Here is a 20,164-nt window from a genome sequence, read left to right on the forward strand (position 1 = left end):
TGGCTCAGTGGTTAGAGCATGGCGCATGGCACATACTTAAAAAAACTAATGTATAATAAGATGCAATCTAAGTCGCTTTGGATAATAGGGTCTGCCAAATGCGTAAATGTAAATATAATTATAAAAATATCATTGGACCACTTTACTTATTGATTGCTATCAGGATGTAAAGAGGTTTCCAACCAGCATGACAAAAAAGGTTACTGGACAGGATCACCTATTCTGCCTTTAAAGGTATACTTCACCCAAAAATGAAAATTCTGATGATGATTTATGACGAATTTATAATGACGAACACCATACATTGAACGTGTATGGTGACTGAAAGCTGTCAATCACTGACATTCTTAATAATTCTTAAAATGTTCAAATTGAAAAAAGTGTAAATTACTAAACATATATATCTGATAGTGTGTTAAAATTATATATACTGTATGTATATATATGGTATATCGAGAAACATAAGATGTGTGCATGTCTTTCTCTATCCAGCTGTCTTGTCTTAGCAAATGAAACAAATTGCTCAATTAGCTTCAAGCGCTCAGTTGTGTTGGCACTTAAACTCTGTCAAATTCCATTAAAGAGAAATGATCAAGGGCTAAAGAGCTGTCTCCAATTGTGAATACTGATAAAGCTGTCTACCTCCAGGCAAAATTTCCAATGATCTCATTATTGCTATCTGAATTATAAATCAGCACTGAATAAAAGAAAATATATTATATACGACAATGTAATGCTATAAAACAGATGATATATACTTGCAGCGAAAATAGATCATACTAGGTGCTCAATTATGCCGAAAAAAACTGGTCTGACTAAAATCCAAAGTAAATTAATTGTTTTATAAAAAGTAGTCCTGGTTTTGGAGGGTTGACGTAAGTTCAATTCAATTTTATTTGATTTTATTTATAAAGCGCTTTTCACAATGTTGCATTGTTATAAAGCAGCTTAACACACATACTGTAGTAAAGAAATATAATTATGAAAACAAAAATTGACGGTATATATGATATAATTGATATTGATATTTCTCAATGTACATTGGTGAAACTTAGTATGTAATATGACATTACTATTAATAGTACTACTAAGTGTTCATGGGACGTATATTAGTAGTACTAACTGTAAAATAATTGTCTGAAGATTGTAAAGTACTTGTTTTCTTTATAAGATTTACAACAGCTTGCTGAAAAGAAAACATATTCTATTCATGCTATTCTTTACAAAAATAAGACATCACATACTGTATACAGCTGGATGTCTAAATAAGTCTCTTTACTCTTGTCCACACACATAAGTTTGCATTTTTACATAGCATTGGTATGAGAGGGGCTGGCTAACGTAAAAAAACACACCAATGACATAATGTAGAGAGCAGCTCGAGCAGAATATCTGACAGCTGCTGTTAGTGGGTGGTCATAATTTACTGCGCCATGACAGGCAAGCACTAACAAACCCAAATAAGCCAGTGTGTTCTGGAAATTAGCCAAAAAAGGCAATTCATCAATATTTATAAGTGACTTCACGACAAAATAAAGCCAAAGTCACATGAAATGACCAGCTTGGAGGAACAAGACTTTCTAGCAGAGACCACTGGCTTTATATTTCTATTAGGTTACATTGTACATTTTTACAGTTTCCAATAGATGGTTGGCTCAAAATGTCTCTTTCCGTCTGTATTTCATCAACAGATTATTTAACACATCTAACTGCACATGTGTAGGGTGTGAGGGTGCGATCTGCATGTGCGAGGTGATATCTTACATCCACGTCATCGCAGAGAACGGAAGAGGATCCGTACTGGAGTTTGCATTGGTGAGCAGCGCTGTACAGCACGCCGGGGGGAGCAGACTGCATTTCCAGCTCGTTCCTGACCGGAGGGTCATCCAAACACCAGCCCCAACCACGACTGTGAAGAACATGACAAAAACACACCACATGCTGGAAATACACAGGACAGGGGGTTTCTGTGAATTACAACCTGGATTTTCATAGTTTTCCATCATATAAATAGGAGAATAGGCTTGTTTTTGTGCTTGTTTACATTGATGCATATTCTGACCAAGCCCCGCCCACAAGAGGAAGAAGCCTTCTGAGTGACATGTAAAATGACCAACCATAGTTTACTTTTCCTTTGTGATGTTTATGAGCCAGAAAAGCCCCCAAAAATTGAGTTTTTTGCCAAAACGCCAAATCGAGCAAATACGTCTTGAAAGTGACGCGGTGAATTATAGCAGCCTGGCAATTTCTAAACACAACTTTGTGTCTTGGCGAAAGCTCTTACTATTTTTATGCACACCATAAAACAGATGGTCAGTGGTTGGTCTGTGAACACCATATGAGACTGGTCGACGTCCACTTATTTCAATATAGTAATCCGTTTCGTTTCATGTCAGCTAGAATATGTAATTGGGTCAAATAGCAGTACAGAAATACACACAGCAGTCGAAACTGATGCTAAGAATAACCAAATATATGCTGCTTGAAATACAGCATGATTTTAGAAACCCACAAATGTTTTGGTCCGGTTAAGCAGAGACAGAGAAAAAGTTGTGTCACGATAAATGCAATCTGTAGTATGTTAGCCTCTTATCACATAGACAGTACTGCGGGTTTCATAAGTCTATAACGGCTACAGGGCAGTCCAGGACAAACATAGCGATTGGGTTTTGCTAACAGAACACTTGTACAACAACCTCTCAATGAATTCGGCCTTCAAACCTCGCTATCAAATTGACGTATCGGCAAACTCTGTATCGGCAACATAAAATATTGTGTTTTATATGATTATTATTTTGCATCTGATTTTGTAACAAACCTTTAACACTGAAATGGTTTAATGGTGTCCTGGATCAAATATTTAGTCAAAATACCATACTTAAGGCCATTGCACATTGAGTCCGAAATTTGCGTCCGAAATTTCCGCATGTTAAAAAATAAATACGACCTCACGTTGTGACAATCACATTTACACACTGCCTCCGATATTTTCGTCCGTCATAAAAAAATTCGGACTTGGTTCGATTTTCTGCGTTTTCGCATCCGTAGCAAGCATTTTGAGAGGCGTTTTGACAGTTCAGAGACACAGTACATATGAGCGCCAAATACGAAAATACGCATAACGAAATTTCGGACTGTATGTGCAAAGACCTTTACTGATCTGTATTACACATTTTATGTTGTGCGCTAATCAACTTACACTGTAAGTTACTGGCAAACCTGCTGCAAAACTAAGTTTTACAGTGTACAAAATCTTTTTTTATGATAATGTAATGTGTTATTTTTTTTCTTTAAGCAAGATATGTGACCTTGCCTGTAAAAACCAGCCTAAAGTCTTAAAATCTAGTTATGAAATAACAAGAAACAAAGTTTGATTTCAATCATTAAATTCAATATGATTTAAATTTTTGCCTTACTAAGAAAATATTAAAGATAATATTAAAGATATCAAGACTATATTTCCACAGAATGTTCTTTACATTATGTTGGACGATTTTATTTAGAAAACAGTAAATCACAAAAAAAAACTTCAGCTGTGTTTTCACAGACATATTTTCAAATTTTGTCACATTTTACCCCAAGAGAATACTAAATATATACAGTATACAAATAAATATTTATATGAATGACATTACACTATTTTATTAATAATGTAATGCTATACTATACAAAAAATAATGATATAATAATGATCAATCTAAATTGTATTGGATTAATCCGAGTCGTGCTCACAAAAACAAATTTACATTACATTTAAAGGGACAGTTCACCCTAAAATAAAAGTTCTGTCATCATTTACTCACCCTCGAGTTGATCCAAATCTTTGTAAATGTCTTTGTTCTGATGAACACAGAGAAAGATATTTGGAAGATGCTTGTAACCAAACAGTTCTTGGTCACTATTGACTACCATAGTAGGAAAAAATACAATGGTAGTCAAAAGAGCCCCAGAACTGTTTGTTTTCCTTAATTCTTCTAAATTTCTCATTTTGTGTTCAACAGAACAAATACAGATTTGGAACAACTTGGGGGTGAGTAAATGAAGACAGAATTTTTATTTGTGGCTAAACTGTTCCTTTAACTGTTGATACCACGTCTGCATATCGTATGTTACACGACTATTTTCCCAAGATTAGCGTCTAAAAAAGGCCACTTGGCCACTCTCACTAATCTAGCACTTTTGCTTCGAGTGCAACTATCCAAACGCTGATCTCAAAAGCATTAACAATGAAATGACTCTCACATGTCCAAGATTGTAAAACACACTAATGCTGCAGTCCTAAGCAATCATTCAAGCTGTTAAGATAAACCAGTTACCCAATTCCTTACGAATCTGTCTGGCCTAAATATCATAAGTGTACCCCATCCCGTCACTCCCTGCTGTGCCGCCTCAGCAGTCAAACTTTATCTAATGTGCTCCATATGGAGGCCAGCAGAACTGGCGTGACTGTGACGGCAGACTCAACACGCTCTTGTTCCTTCTTGGGAAATCTCAGCCATTCGCATCGCCCTTGGCAACACACACATACAAAGGTCAAGAAAGACAGAGGCAGCTTGTTGAGAGACTAAAATACATGATGGATAAAGCGGCAATGGTCAAGCAGCGTTTCAATGAACTCCATTAACTTCCCTTAAAGCTACAGAAGAAACGGAGTGTTAAAATGAGACTCCAATTTGTGCCATTTCACAAAACTGGCCATTGTTGTTTTTAATGCAAATGTTGTTTCACCCGCAATCAAGCTACAATTGCTCAACGTATAAAATAAGGCTTTCAGAGAGTCAAAGAGTAGTGGCTCAGGGTTCAACATGCACATGCCTTTTTGATGCAAGATCTGCTGCTCCCCAATTTTCAACACCAGGGTCCCACATCTTACAACAAATAAATTTTAGTTATTCATGCTTCAAGTCGTTCATGACCACTGGGTTTTAAAAAGTGTAAAAACATTTTTACAGAAATATCATTTTTTATTATTAATTCAGATATTACAGTGTAAATATAACCATTTTTCAAAACTAACCAGCATTATGCAATATGGTACCACAAACCATCTCTCTAAAACACCTACCAATATAAATGGCAAAAAGTACACAAAGAAATAAAGTTAAACAATTAATCGCATCCAGAATAAAATTTTGTTTTTACGTAATACATGTCTGTGTACTGTGCATATTTTTTTGTATTTATAAACACATACACGCACACATACTTGTAGATATTTAGGAAATATTTCGATTTATATATAATTAATTAAAATACATATAACTTAAATTATATATGAACATTTATTGATTTTTATATTGTATATTTTTCTTAAATATATGCATGTGTATGTTTTTATAAATACAAAATGAATATGCACAGTAAACAGACATGTAAACGCATATTTTTATTCTGGATGCGATTAATGGTGAAAATAAAGAGAACAGTAACATGTATTTCACTCACTCGAGGAAGCGTGTGATGTAGTCGCGGCTGCAGCGGGACCAGTTTGGTGGAGACGTGCCGTACAGAAGCTGGGGAGACATCACAAAGGGTCTTTTCCCGATGGGCTCACAATCATTACCATGGCCATCATGCTGCACTCCAAAGCTGTGACATAAGAGCAGATCTGAGCGTGAGCATGAGATATCTGGCTCAGAGACTCACAACTCAATCTGTGACGAAACACAGAGCATGAGGAACTGTAGACAAAACTTCATGGGTTGCCTGAGATTATTAAAGAGCACAAAGCTATAATGCAGCTAAAATTGTATATATTTTATGCATGTCGACATAGATTTTTTATCAAAGAGATCGCAAGGACCTCAGTGGCGATTGTCTACTTCCATGAAGCATTGCCAGTGATGTAATCGAGTCAGTCTCCCTGCACTCAATCTACTTATACAGCCGCAGGAAAAAATTAAGAGACCATTTCAGAATATTTTCAGTTTTTTTATTTACATGTTTGCGTTTAGGTAAAAATATCATTTTTGTTTCATTCTGTGAAATACTAAAAAATGTTCTCCCAAATTTCAAATGAAAACACTCTTTCTATTTGCATTTATTTGCAGAAAATAAAACCTGGAGAAACAGGTGAAAATAACAGAAAAGATGCTCTGTATTTTTTCAGACCTCAAATAGGTTGTTTGCCATCACGTGGTTTTGATGACGCGCGGAGTGCCGATGGTGGGCAGCAAGTGATTATCTCCATAGAAATTCACTATCACAAACTCAAAAGACCTATGTTTTACAACCTAAACAACGAACAGGTAAGCCAAAATTTCTGTCAACCCTTACTTGTAATAAACACTTGCTTCTGGTCAAAGAACGTGCCCTTATTAAACGGATTAAACAAAAAGTCTGGTGTGAAGCGTTTCTTCCCCATAGGGGTGATTCACTTTCGTGTCTAAAACCGCACAGAAAACACGAGCCGCACTGCTTTTTTCCAAAGTGCCTAGGAGTTTGAGCTCTCCTGGCGTCTGTCGTTGCTAAGCAACCATGGGCCACGCTAGCCGTTTAGACGAGGAGGTATGAACAAAGGATATATGGATTATACGCACTGAAAATACCTTGCAATAACTCTGCTACTAGATTTATTAATGATGTGATCATCTGTGTCTCCATCTTGTCTGAGCTTGTCTATAGTATTGGTTGGATGGTTCCGAAAACTTGAAATATTTTCATCTCGATGCGGCGCTGACGCGCCTAGAAAAACGTGTCGCCCCCTATTTGAGCACCCTTGCCGCGCGTCTAAATTTAAAATAACGAATATGCGCGCGCATAAGGCGCGAAATGTGAATCGCCCCTTAGAGGTTCATTAAAAGGAAACTGCTTAACGTACCGTACCGAAACATCCACCACAGAAAACCAAAATAAATACATTTGTTTATTACTGATATCAAACATAAACATGATAACTGAAAAGTTTTATGTTCTCAGTTTGTCGCTGCCTTCAGCCACGTTATTTGCTTTCTTCGTAATGAACTTCTATGACGAGCAAGCTTAACGTGAGACTATTCTTATCCCCGGAATAAGAGCTTGTTCTTTTAACAAGAGCTAGTGTTTATTACAATTAAGGTTTAACAGAAATTACATTTTACGTAGTTGTTTCGGTAGGTTAAGCTGTTTCCTTATAATGGATTTCTATGGGCAAGAAACGCTTAACGCGAGATTGATCACTTTATCCGTTTAATAAAGACTCGTTCTTTTTACAGCAGCTAGTGTTTATTACAAGGTTTGACAGATGTTTGAGCTCACCTGGTCGTTGTTTAGGTACGTTAAACCTAGTTAAGCCTTTTTAAAAAAGTTACCCGGCTCAGCTCCTCCTGACCGCAGATTTAGGTTTACAAACCACTTTTATCTCTGTTTCTCAGTCAATACTCGCATGTTCCCCCTTCATGAACATCAACTTTTGCTACACAATATAAACACCTTGTGGTTTCATAGTTTGATCGATTTGAACGTTAACGCAAAATGTAGGAATTTTGAGTTTGTGATAGTGAATTCCTACAGAGAAAATCACCTGCTGCCCTCCACCTGCACTTCGCGCAGTAATGTGCATTGTACAAACAACCTATACTGCAAAGAAAACAAGTTCATATTCACTTATTAACAATACAACAGTAATATATTTACATGTATTTAGGAAAATGTATTTTTTTATGTGATAATCTTGATTTTTATCACAGTTTTCGTGTGTCTTGTCATAATATTTATATGTAATTTTTTTACTAATTGTTACAACTTTATTACGTATATTAATTACAATCCTTATTTGATCATTCATGCATGTAAGTACACCATCATGTACAGATACCAGAAATGAGGCGATGTATCTACTGTATACATTAAGCACTGTTTACACAGACCAAACTCCACACACAGAAAAGACATCTGTAATGTACATCCAGACGTTCGTCCATCTGGAAAAGTAGTTCCACCACTGAAAATACAACTTGCACAGCTTTACAGCTCAAAGTTATATTATAAGCGCCTAAACAAAAATACAAGTTGCACACCTTTGCTTTTGTGTCCAGATATAACAAGCACAGAAAAATGTCTCTTACTTGTTTGAGTCCTGCTGTTATCATGATATCATTGTTTATATCTCCACATGGTGTGACCACAAACATTTATGAAGGGTCTGTGCGGCAGAACAAGCGAAACAAGATCAAACGAGTCAAAGCACCAGCTCTGCTAAAACTCCATAATACGACATGTAACACACCGGCCTGCGTTTAATACAACGCTTCTGTGAAGAGGAAAATTCTCCTTCGTGGATTCATCCATTAAGGCTTCTCAAAGCATGAAAGCCATTTTCAGGCAACGTTCATTTACACAATAGTCTATGATGTACACTGACGTTTTTACAAACGATTTCACATGATCCTGAACGGAACTAAATGCAATGAGTGAAATTGATCTCATTGAAAAATAAGAGATGAGAGAGGGTGGTGAAATTGATTCGGTAACTTTAATGGTGTAATTGGTCCGAGAGAGCGTCTCTTCTCGCATGTTTTAAAAGAAAGACTGGTTCAGCTTTCTACTTAAGAATAATGAGAGAGAAATATTCAGTGGCTGGTGGCCTAGAAAACTGTTTATGCATGTTTCATCAAAGACACCTTGAGCAAAATAAGCAATTTAGATAATTGTGAGATTGTGGTGACCTTCGAGTTTCAAGGTATTGCTTCCGAAATCTGTTTTGAGAGAAAGTTCAAATGGTTTTTGAGATGAAGCATAAATTTAGTCAGGTGTGTTCAAAGTTTCAACCGGTAAAGTACATATCAGCAATGAAAAATCTTTCGCCCTCATGTCATGCCAAACCTGTGTGCCTTTCTGCAGAAGATATTTCGAAGAACACTGGCTCTCTTTGACTTCCATTGCGTAGACACAAACCCACTTTGTGGAACACCCAGTGTTCCACAAAAAAAAATGTATGACACGAGGGTGAACAAAATTATGACAGTATGTCTCTCTTTAAGAGTGAGTGATCTATAATTTGATTTACAGGACTTACTTGTGGCCGAGCTCATGTGCTATTGTAAATGCGACGGGCAGGCCCGTATCTTCATTGATGCTGCAGCTGCGATGAGGTTGACACATTCCAGCCACGTGAGACAGACCTAACGTCTCGCATGGCTTATTTATAGCTGCGCAGATGTCTTTCCTGTATCACAGAAATGTGGTAAACCTGTTACAGAATTAATATTGATAGTAATCACCTTATAAATAAACACATGGATCTTTAGGTTTGCTTGAATCATAAAGCGTATAAAGATGAAGCAATTAGTATGTCTCTAATCAAAACCTTAATTAAACTCTCTCTCAAAAAAAATGGAATTGTATAAAGCGAAAGGCAATCGCGTGAATGAAAATATAAAACAGGGCTGTCAACGATAACGCATGCCAATAGAAAGTGTTAAATTAAATTTATATTTTCAATATTATTCATGCATTTATTCAAGATAAGATTAGAAGTTTGATTCTGCTCTGTATGATTCATGAAAAACGGATTGGTTGTGATTACAGCTGCTTTCTCTCTCTCTCACACACACACGTCTGGTTTACTATCTCCGTGGGGACAGTCCACAGGCGTAATGTTTTTTATACTGTTTTTTAATACTGAAACCTTTTTGCATTTTTAGATTTTTAAAAAATATTGTTCTGTACAATTTATAAGCTTTTTTGCCCATGGGGACATGAATTTTGGTCCCCACGGTGTGCATTCAGGTTTAGGCCCCCACCGGGATATAAACACACACAAACACACACACACACACACACACGTAAATTAAATGTTGTGTGATTGACAGCATAATTGTCAAGAAATGAATGATAACTACGGCACATACCTGGTGAGCAGAACAGACACGTCATGATGAACTGGATGCTCATCACCTTTCATATTAATGTTCTTCTGCCATTTACAGAAGCTGTTGAGACTGTTGTCTGCATGATGACTAATCTTTAAATCCTCCTGAGGACAAAACCACATACAATTTCATGCATTCACTAAATAAATACCCAAAAGTCATCCATTCAATAAAACATAACTTCAAAAATGTATGTTTGACAACATGTTTTGTGTGGTGTCATTTCGAAAAATAAATTAACTAATTTTATAGATTGTTATTTATAATATTAACCTTACATATAATGTACAAAATTTAGACTGATTTAACAATATTATTGGATTGAAGAATTGATTTATTAAATATATTATTGAAAAGCAATGTAACAAATTTGATTTCTGTTCTCAGGGTTCTACAAAAGCAACAAGCCACAACAAAATGCATTGTTACCGTGTTTTTTTCTGCAGCTTTAAGAGGTTTAAAGCTTTATTTGAAGCGCCCCAAAGATGAAAAATACATTTATATCCATGTTTCCATATGCTACGTGACTTTTTAGAGTCTCTAAGCTCATTCAGCGTTAGGTCTGTGCTTCATCTTCATCATCTCACCTCGTCATTTTCCAGCAGAATGAGACGCACAACTACAATGTTGATGGCATTTCCAATGCTGGCGTCCCGAAACAGACCTGCGACCTGTAAAACATTCACATGTGGGTGTGTGAAATATTAAAATAACATCTATATTGTAGGTTCATTTGAATCATAGTGAATTTAGACATCTCGGCTGATAACAATTTGTTTTGTAAAAATAGTACCTTATATTCATTTACAATGATATTATGTGATTTACAGTAATTATTGCTATTGATGTAATCAAACAAATGCTAAATAACATGATTATGGCCTGTCCACACCGAGACGATAATCGCGCGCCTTTACATAAGTTTTGCATTCACCGACTTTCTGCTGAAGTACTTATAAGTTCTGCTCTCGTACCCAAGTTCTCCTTGAAGTCAGAAAAGGTGCGAGACGGGGCATTTTTTTCTCATTCCACAGTCCTTCGGTGAATTAATGAGGCACTCTTAATGCTGTTCTGCCCTCATCAATTACATCTCAGGCACATTTAATGGTCGCTTAGCCTTGATTTCTCATGTGCGCTAATAACACAAGAACTCTGTAATGTGGAGCTTCCGTTCAGGAAGAATCATTTTAAACTAGACCACAGGTACAAACCATTAAAAACACCCTGCTATCATTTATCATTTTTAGCAACAATGGCACAGTGAACAAACACGAGTATGTTTGCTGGAGAGCACATGTGAGAAACTATACGAAAAGACATGTGGCGCAAACAATTTCTGCTTTCAACTGAATCGGTAAACAGCAAACCAAAGAATCTAATCATCTAACAATACTTGAGTCTGGTGTACAGTGTCTCTTTGGTACTCAAGTTGATGAAAGACTCCTGAAGCTAAACTGTCAATTGTTGACAACATCCTGAAGCTTTTCCAACAGAATTTCATTAAACAGATCAAAGATCCTCTGCGTTCAAACAAGAGGTGTTTTTTAACTAGAGCTGCAGTTCGTAACCTCACCGCTAGATGGCGCTAAATTTCATACACTGGACATTTCATGGATGAGCTGGATTAAGACTATGTGGAAAATAGCCAGCAGGAGTTGAAACATATTTTGCATTAGCAGCCATGTGTTTGCAAGGTTAATACTTTTGGTTACTACATAGTGACCTTCATAAACCAAACTGAATTTTGATAGAAAGCGTAAACCGCAGAGCTGGAGAAATAACACAAAGTCTTCCTGCACAACTCGGTTACCCTACCACCTCTCCATCTATGCTTTCCAAATTGATAGCACTATAGACGGTTTCAAAGTGACAACATAAACATTCGTTGACTGCACTTAACTTCCGGTACACATTCGCAAACAATAGAGTGCCTGTAGATTATTTCTGATAACAAGCAAAAGAAACCGAGAAGAAGCGTTACTTGACTAAACTTGTCTCTCCAATATTTTGAATTTAGACTGTGATACCAAGCTCAACCTCTAGATGTCAATCTACCATACGGTTTCTTTAAATGCCACCAAACTACAAGCCCATTCAACAAATTGTCGATTTAATAAAATGAACATACAACAAATTTCAACATCGATTATTTAATATAATTATTATACAATAAATTAATAATACAAATGAATATTAACATAAATTAAATTAAATATAAATAGTTATATTATTAGACACTAGCTAAACACAGACCGAAAGTTAACTGCAGTCCTGGCGTGCGCGTCTCATGAAACGGTCTATATTGACAAACTGGAGAAAACAAGGATCCAAATCCCAAACTCTTTCAGCCTGGAAATTAAAACAACAGTAATGATGTGAAATAAAGTAAGCTTTGGGAATTCAATCTAAATCCCTGCTAACTCATAAGCAGTATGACAATCCAACAGAAGCACAGCTGCCGTAGAGGAAATTAAAGATAATGGAATGTTTCCCCTTTATGTAATGATCTTCAATGCCAAACAAGTGTCTGGCAGGGAATGCTACTTTTCCTGAGGCCTTTTCCTCTGCATGCTCTTCAAACACAGAAGCCAGACAGCGTATATTTAGGAAAAAACAGACAGGAGCGAGGTCAGCTGACTTGGATCCTAACAGAAGCTGCCCTGAAGGCACATGTAACCATCTGAGAGAGTCAGTGAGGTGGAAGTTCAGGAGGGGAAATAAGGATTAGCCGAAACAAAACATCAGGCTTGAGAATGGAAAGCAAAGAAGCGCGTGGATTTGGAAACTTGGAAACTGGTCTTTTTGGGACAACTTGGAAACAGAACATGACTGACATTGGAAAGTCTGAGCATACCATGGATTTCACAGTTACTCACAATATTCATGACTGAGAGCACATAGCTCACGACTCCTTTGCTACCGTGGTACTCCACCATTTTAGGATCGGCCACCACCAGAGTCTCTACCCACTTCTCCGTGCTTATAGAGCGCTGCGTAATCCGTCTGCGGCGCTGTCGTCTTTCCCAGCGCTCTCTCCGCCTGTCCACCTGCTCCACGACTCCCCGAGGATCTGAGAGAGCCAAACATTATATAACCCGACATTTGGATGATGCGAAGAGTTCTGCTGTTTGAAAGCCGTCATTTGGACTAAGTTATTTTGCCCTATCAATGTCCAGCACCCCAGAGACTGACCTTTGACCCCGCAGGTCCCGTTGCCCATGTGCTCCCCAAACAGAGACTGCGGCAGCTGGTGTTCTGACTGGTCAGCGTGTCGCTTATAGATGGCATGAGCCTGCGGTGTGGACTCTTCTGGTGTCGGTTCCAAGGGGCTAATGAAGAATTCCTCTCCAGAGAGTTGGAAGAGTCCGGACTACAGAAAACAAGAGGTCAACGCCAACGGAGTTACAATAAAAATGCTTGAGTACCCACATATTGTGCACCAAATCTTGATCGATGTAGTCGTGACCCCAGATGGGCATGTAGACGGCTTCTGTAAACTGGATTCTTTATTCATGATGTCTTTTAAATGAAAGATCAAAGCAGTTGTAAAGTGTTCAAATGTTGTGAATATAAAGACTCACCAGGCCACTGCAGGTGCTCACAGACGCTTGACCCCCATTCAGCGTGCTGCTCCTCACGTCTCCCAAAAAGTAACAGAGAGAATGTCCATGGCCATGTAGCGTGGACCCTTGAAGACCACCATATCTGCGCTCCGTGACGAAGCCGGGTGCCAGCAGATGAGGGTTCAGCGTGAGATTAAAGTGCAGCTCTTGACCACCATACTGCAGATGGTAGAAAACCTGGGGCGGACGCTCTGGGGTCTTTCCCGTCTCTCTTCTCTGAACTCGACTCACACGGTGGGAAACATGATTTGACAGAAAGTGTCCAATTGAATCCACTCTGACAGGATGAACAACTTCATAGTCGGAAACTCCATCAAGAGAAGGACCTATATAAACAACATGTTTCATGCACATTTATTACTATTTAAAGAACAGTCACTTTGCTTTTTCTTGGTTTTACAAACAACTACATGACCAATTTTTTCCCGCTCAATATGTTTTATTTTTCAACAACCGACTGAGGAAAATGGCACCAGGAACAACCTATCCCTTTTCATAGATACAAATAGTATTATAATATAATCGCTGCTGTCTTTCTGAAACCATGTATCTCCATATTTTGTGATTTGTTTGTTGTTGTTGCCATATATCAATATTATTAGTCATCCTTTATGTTTGTCAAAGGGTTTTGCAAATACCTAACCAATAATAAGTATTAAAAAGTGCTTATCAACTTTGACAACACAGTATTTAATCGACAAAAAAGTACAGTGTTTTTCTTAAAAACAGCGAATTTGGACATCTGAGGTTTCGGAAGGACAGCGACAATATTAAAAAATATAATATATAGTGTTGTGTTGTATAATAAATGTAGGGAATAATTGACGATGGGATGTTCAATTATTTTAAAGTTAATGCACACCCCGTTATTGCATTAACTTTCAAATAATTGAACGGACTGGAGTCAATTATTCCGCTTATACCACGGTTACCACACCACAGGACATTGTTCAAATGTTTAATTTCAATGTTTGTCATGTTATCGTCTTTAAAATGCTGTTGATGGTAGGACTACTTTCTTGTGCATCTCATTTCCGTTAGAGCGAACGGACTCAGAAGCTTGAGCCACGTGGTGTGTGTGAGTGCGATCGCGCGCACACCTGCGTGTTTGCGGTAATGTGACAGAAAAGCCAGTGATAATAAATTATTTATTCCTTGTATTGTTTCTATCTTCAGCACAGCAGTAAAAAAAAATCACGCAAACTTGCGCTGCACGGAGAGACATGTTTGACTTTAAACCTGCGCACCTCGCGCAGGGACATTCAAAAGGGAAGAGGACGCGCTTGATTTATAACTGCGCAGCTCGCAAGTGACGTCACAGACCAACTAATCGATAATGAAATTCGCTGACAACTATTTTCATTATCGATTAGTTGTCATTATCGAGCAGCGTGCTGTGTGCGGTGATGGCCTGTAGGCTACACTATAACCTCTGTTGTTTAAACTTGGCGAAGTGATATGGAACTGTAATGCGGTCAGCAGACCTGGAAACCTTCATAGGTGTGCATTTAACTGAACGTTAATGCATACAGAACGTTTGTCAACCAATCAGACTGAAGCATTCAACAGCCCCGTGGTATAAAGTGTTATAATCTATCTCATTCTATGCATAGAATGTGTTTTATATACAGAACCCTCAGTCTGGGATTAAAAAATTCAGGCTGGTTTTGTGAGATGGATCAAATGATTCATTAAAATATCCTTACTCAAATGAATCATTCATTCACAAACTGGACAATGCGTCTTCTCTCACAAGAGCTGGGCAGATTGGGAAGATTTTGTGCGCCACACTTTGGTTTCAGCAGGTTTTAACAAGTTCATCATTTAAATTCCTTTATATCGTTTTACAATTCGGTTGCACACAGCTGTAATCCTCTGCATCAAATCCAGTTATACACTTGCGTATGCTTCTCTAGTTTCGTGTGGAACAAATTAATAATGCATGAGAAAATCCATGAATTATCATAAAACCAACAGGCTAAAGTGTCTCATTCTGTTCAAACAACAGCAGAATGGGTGAATTAAATAGAATTGATCTTCGAACACCCCTGTGTTCATATTAAGAATGCACGTTCAACTCTTTACAATTTTTTAAGAACCCAATCGTGTTAAAAAACGTTTGTCTTCATGTTTTGTTGGGACTGAACTTGCTTTCAAGGTTTCAACATTTGTCATTTGACTTTCCTGGGAAATCCTTTCAGCTTGCTCAGAGGCTGAAATTTGGATTTTTAATTGGTCAACGGCACTCTCTAAAATTCCATAGTTCTGGAAAATCGCTACACCTCTCCGACCCCGAGAAAGTACCTGAAATATGCATTACAGGCCTACAGAGGAGTTACTTTGACCTTAGTAAAAGCTTTCCCAGCGAGTTAGAACATAACTCTCTGACACCCTCTAAAGTTTCTTTAGGCTACTTTTAAAAACACTGGGAACAATTTTACCAATGATTTACTTTCTGTGAATAGTATTAAAAATAACTGACCTCTAAGGCCCTGTTCTGCTGCATATTTATTGAAAAATAGTGTTTATTTAATTGCTTCAAACGTTTGTTTGGATTTTCCACAGTGAGCCCCTGAGGTTGAAACAATTATAGGGAATAAAATAACTCACCAATCTCAGAATAGCGTTCTGTATATTCTTCTATTACCCCACAGACTCATTAACAGTCTCTGTTATATAACTTTTACCTGTTCACTGGCAGCACTTTTATTGCAGAAGCAGAGGAAACATTGTTAGGGATTGTGGGATTTCCTCCCAGAAATGGGATATGGAGTGGGGGGGGGTATGCTTCACCAGGGCAAACATAGCTCGAAACCACACTAGGGACTCTGGGAACACAGTAGGATGATGAATATTGAGTTACACTACTGAACTCTACAGAACACCAAGTGTGAAGCTTTAATTTATGGATGCATTCATGGAGCACCAACACAACAATAAACAGCAGCATGCGCCATCACACATACAGATAATGTCAAATGTTTAAAACATATCTTTTACGTCTTTCTTTGAACTTGTTTGGTTTGTAACCTAAATGGCATGACAGTTCACTTTAGGCATGCAATGACAAATGCAACAGTGTCTAAACGCGCATACGTGCTAAACGCCATTGTGTAAACATTGTCAACTGTCAAGCAACAATAAAAGGCTCAAAACGATGGTGAAAATCACTCACCTGTTTCTGACTTAAATCGGCTCGTTTTTGTGCTCTCGAGCGAGGACAGAAGTCCAGCTGTGATTACAAAGTAAAGAGAAAACCCGGCCGGTCCAAGAACTTTAAATGTGTATTCCAGTGGAAGCATCATTTTAAACAGATGATAACTCAGCCAGCTCTCGTCATACACCCACTGTCCACTTACATCCGAATAGTTTTAATAGTATTTTTTGCATCTGCCTAATGCATCGGTGGTTTGGACCCATCACACAAAAGCACGCTGTTGTATATGTCTAAACAAAACTTTGCAATGCGCATCAATCCAAAACAAATAACGCAACATGGCAGCAGTCTATGAACCCGGAGTATTTGTGGTCTGAGGTCCAACACTACCAGATATTTGCCGGGGTGAATACTGTTACTGATGCCGCTCACAGAACTGCAGCTGAAACTTTGTTTCACTAAAACTTTGCTGAAGCCCCGCCCTCTTCTCGGCTCGTGGGAGGATCTGTCTTTGTGTCGGGTGCGTCAGTATCCACATTACCGCTTTGTTTCGTGCTTGCTTATTCTGAATGCAAAGTACTTTAATACTTTAACTAATACGTGCGTTGCGCTTTACCCAGTTGAGTGAACGCGTATTTGCGCGTTCATATAGATGTCACTCATAATATTACATTAAATTGGTCTTCTATAATGCATTACTAAAATCTTGAAACGACTTTAGCATGAAAAACAAATAGGTCTAGTCCATTCCGAGTCAAATCTCTGATAACATCCCAGCGGTTAAAGTTATACAACACTGAGCTGTTGATGTATCTGTGTTTATCAAGTGCCTCCTCTAGTGGACACAGTAGCAAACATAATTTCACTGCATATGAATATGAACTCAGTCCCATCAAACAAACATTCCAGATGTTTGATGACATTTGAAGACGAGATAAGACTTCGTAGATATTATAAGGGGGGGTTTTGGTGATATATTAACAAGAACTGGATAGCAAATATTATCGTAATAGTTTTATCATATTTATTAAAATAATAAAAACATAATGTAAAAGTTAAACAATGTAATTTGATAATGACGACGACATTTACATATACAAAAATACCTCTGTAAATATTTGGGCTTGATACTGTAAATATTACTGTATACACTTGCGCATTTAATAACATGATCATGGTCTACTTTTTATCAGTTTACATCTCGTGCTGTTTATTCATCCCTCGTTGAAAATAACTCAAAAAATGTGTTAAAATGGCATGACGTCAACTGCACGGTCAGTGGCATTATCCAGTGCGCGCTCTGCGCGGGCGGGCGCTTCCAGCGCGCATCTCCATAAACCACTGGTTGTCAGGTGTACCGTGATCAAACACGTCCCTTACCAGTACAGAGCGGTACTCGTATCTAAAACCATTGCAGAAATATGTTTGTTTTCCTTCTCTGTGAAACAATGTGACTGAGGTGATATGCGTCCGGCGCACAGACCAGTGCGTATCCATGCACCTGTTGACGCGCTCCGATCAGAAATAATGGGAGACATTTTAAACAACACTAGAACTTTAAACAAAAGTTTAATGGATCCACACAAGTTTAGCAGTCTGGAGGATATCGACGTGACTGCTGATGGTAGCCTCGTGCTGAGGATTATAATCTCGGTGGTCTACTCCGTGGTGTGCGCCGTGGGTCTGGTCGGGAACCTTTTGGTGTTCTTCTTGATGAAGGTACGGCAGGGTCGAAAGAAATCCACCATTAACGTATTTGTCATCCATTTAGCCGTGACTGACTTTCAGTTTGTCTTGACTTTGCCTTTTTGGGCGGTGGATACGGCGCTGGATTTCAGCTGGCCGTTTGGTAACGCCATGTGCAAGATCATTTTATCGGTCACCGTGATGAACATGTACGCCAGCGTGTTTTTTCTCACCGCTATGAGCATCACTCGTTACTGGTCTGTCGCATCCGCCCTTAAGATCCCTTCTAGAAAAAGGTCTGCATCTGTGAAATGGATCTGTGCTGTGTTGTGGATACTGGCGACTATAGCCACCGCTCCAACTACCATTTTCTCCACGGTGACAGTCGTGGCAGGTGAAAAACTGTGTCTCCTCAGGTTTCCAGATGGCCACGATTGGCTTGCTCTTTATCACCTTCAGAAAATAGTCATTGCATTCATCCTGCCCATGTTCATCCTGTCGGTATGTTATCTCTTACTTTTAAGGTTTATTCGACAAAGGGTCGTTAAAAATCACCAAGGGAGGCGATCTAATGTCACCAAATCTGTCACCGTGGTGGTCCTCTCCTTTTTTATTTGCTGGATGCCAAACCACGCCATCACCCTTTGGGGCGTCCTGGTGAAACTGAACGCTGTCAACTGGGATAAATCGTATTATATGGTGCATACTTACATTTTCCCCTTGACTGTCTGTCTCGCCCATACGAATAGTTGTCTGAATCCAGTTTTGTATTGTCTGATGAGAAGAGAGTTTAGGAAGATGTTGCATAGTTTGTTTTGGCGCGTGTCATCACCTGTTTCCAAAGCTGCAAAATTGCATGGATACAGCTGTGACATGCATCAAAATCAGGATGACGCACACACTCGGGTCCATTTAAACGTGATCGACACGCAGCAATCCGCTCGGACTAATGCAGCACAGGTTACCTGCTAAAACAATGCACACATGTTTCTGTTCTTATGAATGTCAGAATGTTTTAACGGTGTTTAATTTTAATACTTGCTCGTGTCAGTGTCTCATATCATGTTGTACACATTATGTGACATCAAACAATGGAACAATTAACAATGCAAAATATATGCACATTTTTATTGTTATCTCAACAACACAGACTCCAAATCTGATGATACAGTCGTCATAGTCTTTGCATGTGACACAAGGCGGCTTTTGCATTATATTAAATCTGTTTGTGTATATTTTGTTCTGTAAGTGTTATTTACAGTATATTGTTATTAAACAAGTGTTTGTAAATATAAAATTGAAAACCGAAGATGTACAGTATGAAGTATTTTGACAGCAAGACATGCTTGCAAAAGAAAATACATATTGTATTTATGCTGTAATATCGTTCGAATAAGATGTAAATATTACATTCACTTCATCTCTTTAACTGAATGGATACCCGAGTGAAATCCACCATTAGGCTTGGTTCGATTCATCTACTGATAACACATTTATTTCATTTCCTTCTGCAAGCACTGTTTATTGTCTGTTATGATCATCAAGTTAATTAAGATCCTCAAGAAGCTAAATAGAATAAATCTTCAATAAGCGAATGAGGAGTCCTGGAGTTTTATTTAAACCGCTAAACCCGGTCACGACTAAAAAGACTATCATTCAACTATCACTGAAAGCGTGTAAATACCTGTGAAAATCCATTTCATCACAAACTACAATTAACAAGAATTGAACAATAAACAATAAAGTGTAACACCAGGTTTCTCATCTGGCCTGCATTAAAATCTACTTCAACATCTCTCCGGTGTCCACATTTCCTTGGTCATTTTAATCCTTTGTTTGGAAAAATA

General features: G+C 38.1%; 2 protein-coding genes across 2 annotated transcripts in view; one reads left to right on the plus strand and one right to left on the minus strand.

Annotated features, from left to right (window-relative positions):
* Nucleotides 1–17,066, minus strand: part of LOC130562602 (A disintegrin and metalloproteinase with thrombospondin motifs 7) — a 54,561-nt gene extending 37,495 nt beyond the window's left edge. The window contains exons 1-9 of the mRNA XM_057347720.1: nucleotides 16,650–17,066; nucleotides 13,433–13,800; nucleotides 13,044–13,221; nucleotides 12,728–12,921; nucleotides 10,439–10,522; nucleotides 9,831–9,955; nucleotides 8,996–9,145; nucleotides 5,446–5,589; nucleotides 1,765–1,909 (exon numbers count right to left, since the gene is read on the minus strand). Of these exons, the coding sequence (XP_057203703.1) occupies nucleotides 1,765–1,909; nucleotides 5,446–5,589; nucleotides 8,996–9,145; nucleotides 9,831–9,955; nucleotides 10,439–10,522; nucleotides 12,728–12,921; nucleotides 13,044–13,221; nucleotides 13,433–13,800; nucleotides 16,650–16,779 (1,518 nt within the window). The 5' untranslated portion in view covers nucleotides 16,780–17,066. The remainder of the gene's footprint in view (nucleotides 1–1,764; nucleotides 1,910–5,445; nucleotides 5,590–8,995; nucleotides 9,146–9,830; nucleotides 9,956–10,438; nucleotides 10,523–12,727; nucleotides 12,922–13,043; nucleotides 13,222–13,432; nucleotides 13,801–16,649) is intronic.
* An 880-nt stretch (nucleotides 17,067–17,946) lies between these two features.
* Nucleotides 17,947–19,904, plus strand: rxfp3.3a2 (relaxin family peptide receptor 3.3a2). Its single transcript, XM_057346850.1, has one exon. The coding sequence runs from the start codon at nucleotides 18,096–18,098 to the stop codon at nucleotides 19,287–19,289; it is 1,194 nt and encodes a 397-aa protein (XP_057202833.1). The 5' UTR covers nucleotides 17,947–18,095; the 3' UTR covers nucleotides 19,290–19,904.
* Nucleotides 19,905–20,164: the final 260 nt, after the last annotated feature.

Source organism: Triplophysa rosa, linkage group LG1, assembly GCF_024868665.1.
Source record: "Triplophysa rosa linkage group LG1, Trosa_1v2, whole genome shotgun sequence".
NCBI lineage: Eukaryota > Metazoa > Chordata > Actinopteri > Cypriniformes > Nemacheilidae > Triplophysa > Triplophysa rosa.

Excerpts from the sequence above, each read along its gene's own strand:
- rxfp3.3a2 (XM_057346850.1), top strand. The coding sequence starts at position 18,096 with ATGCGTCCGGCGCACAGACCAGTGCGTATCCATGCACCTGTTGACGCG.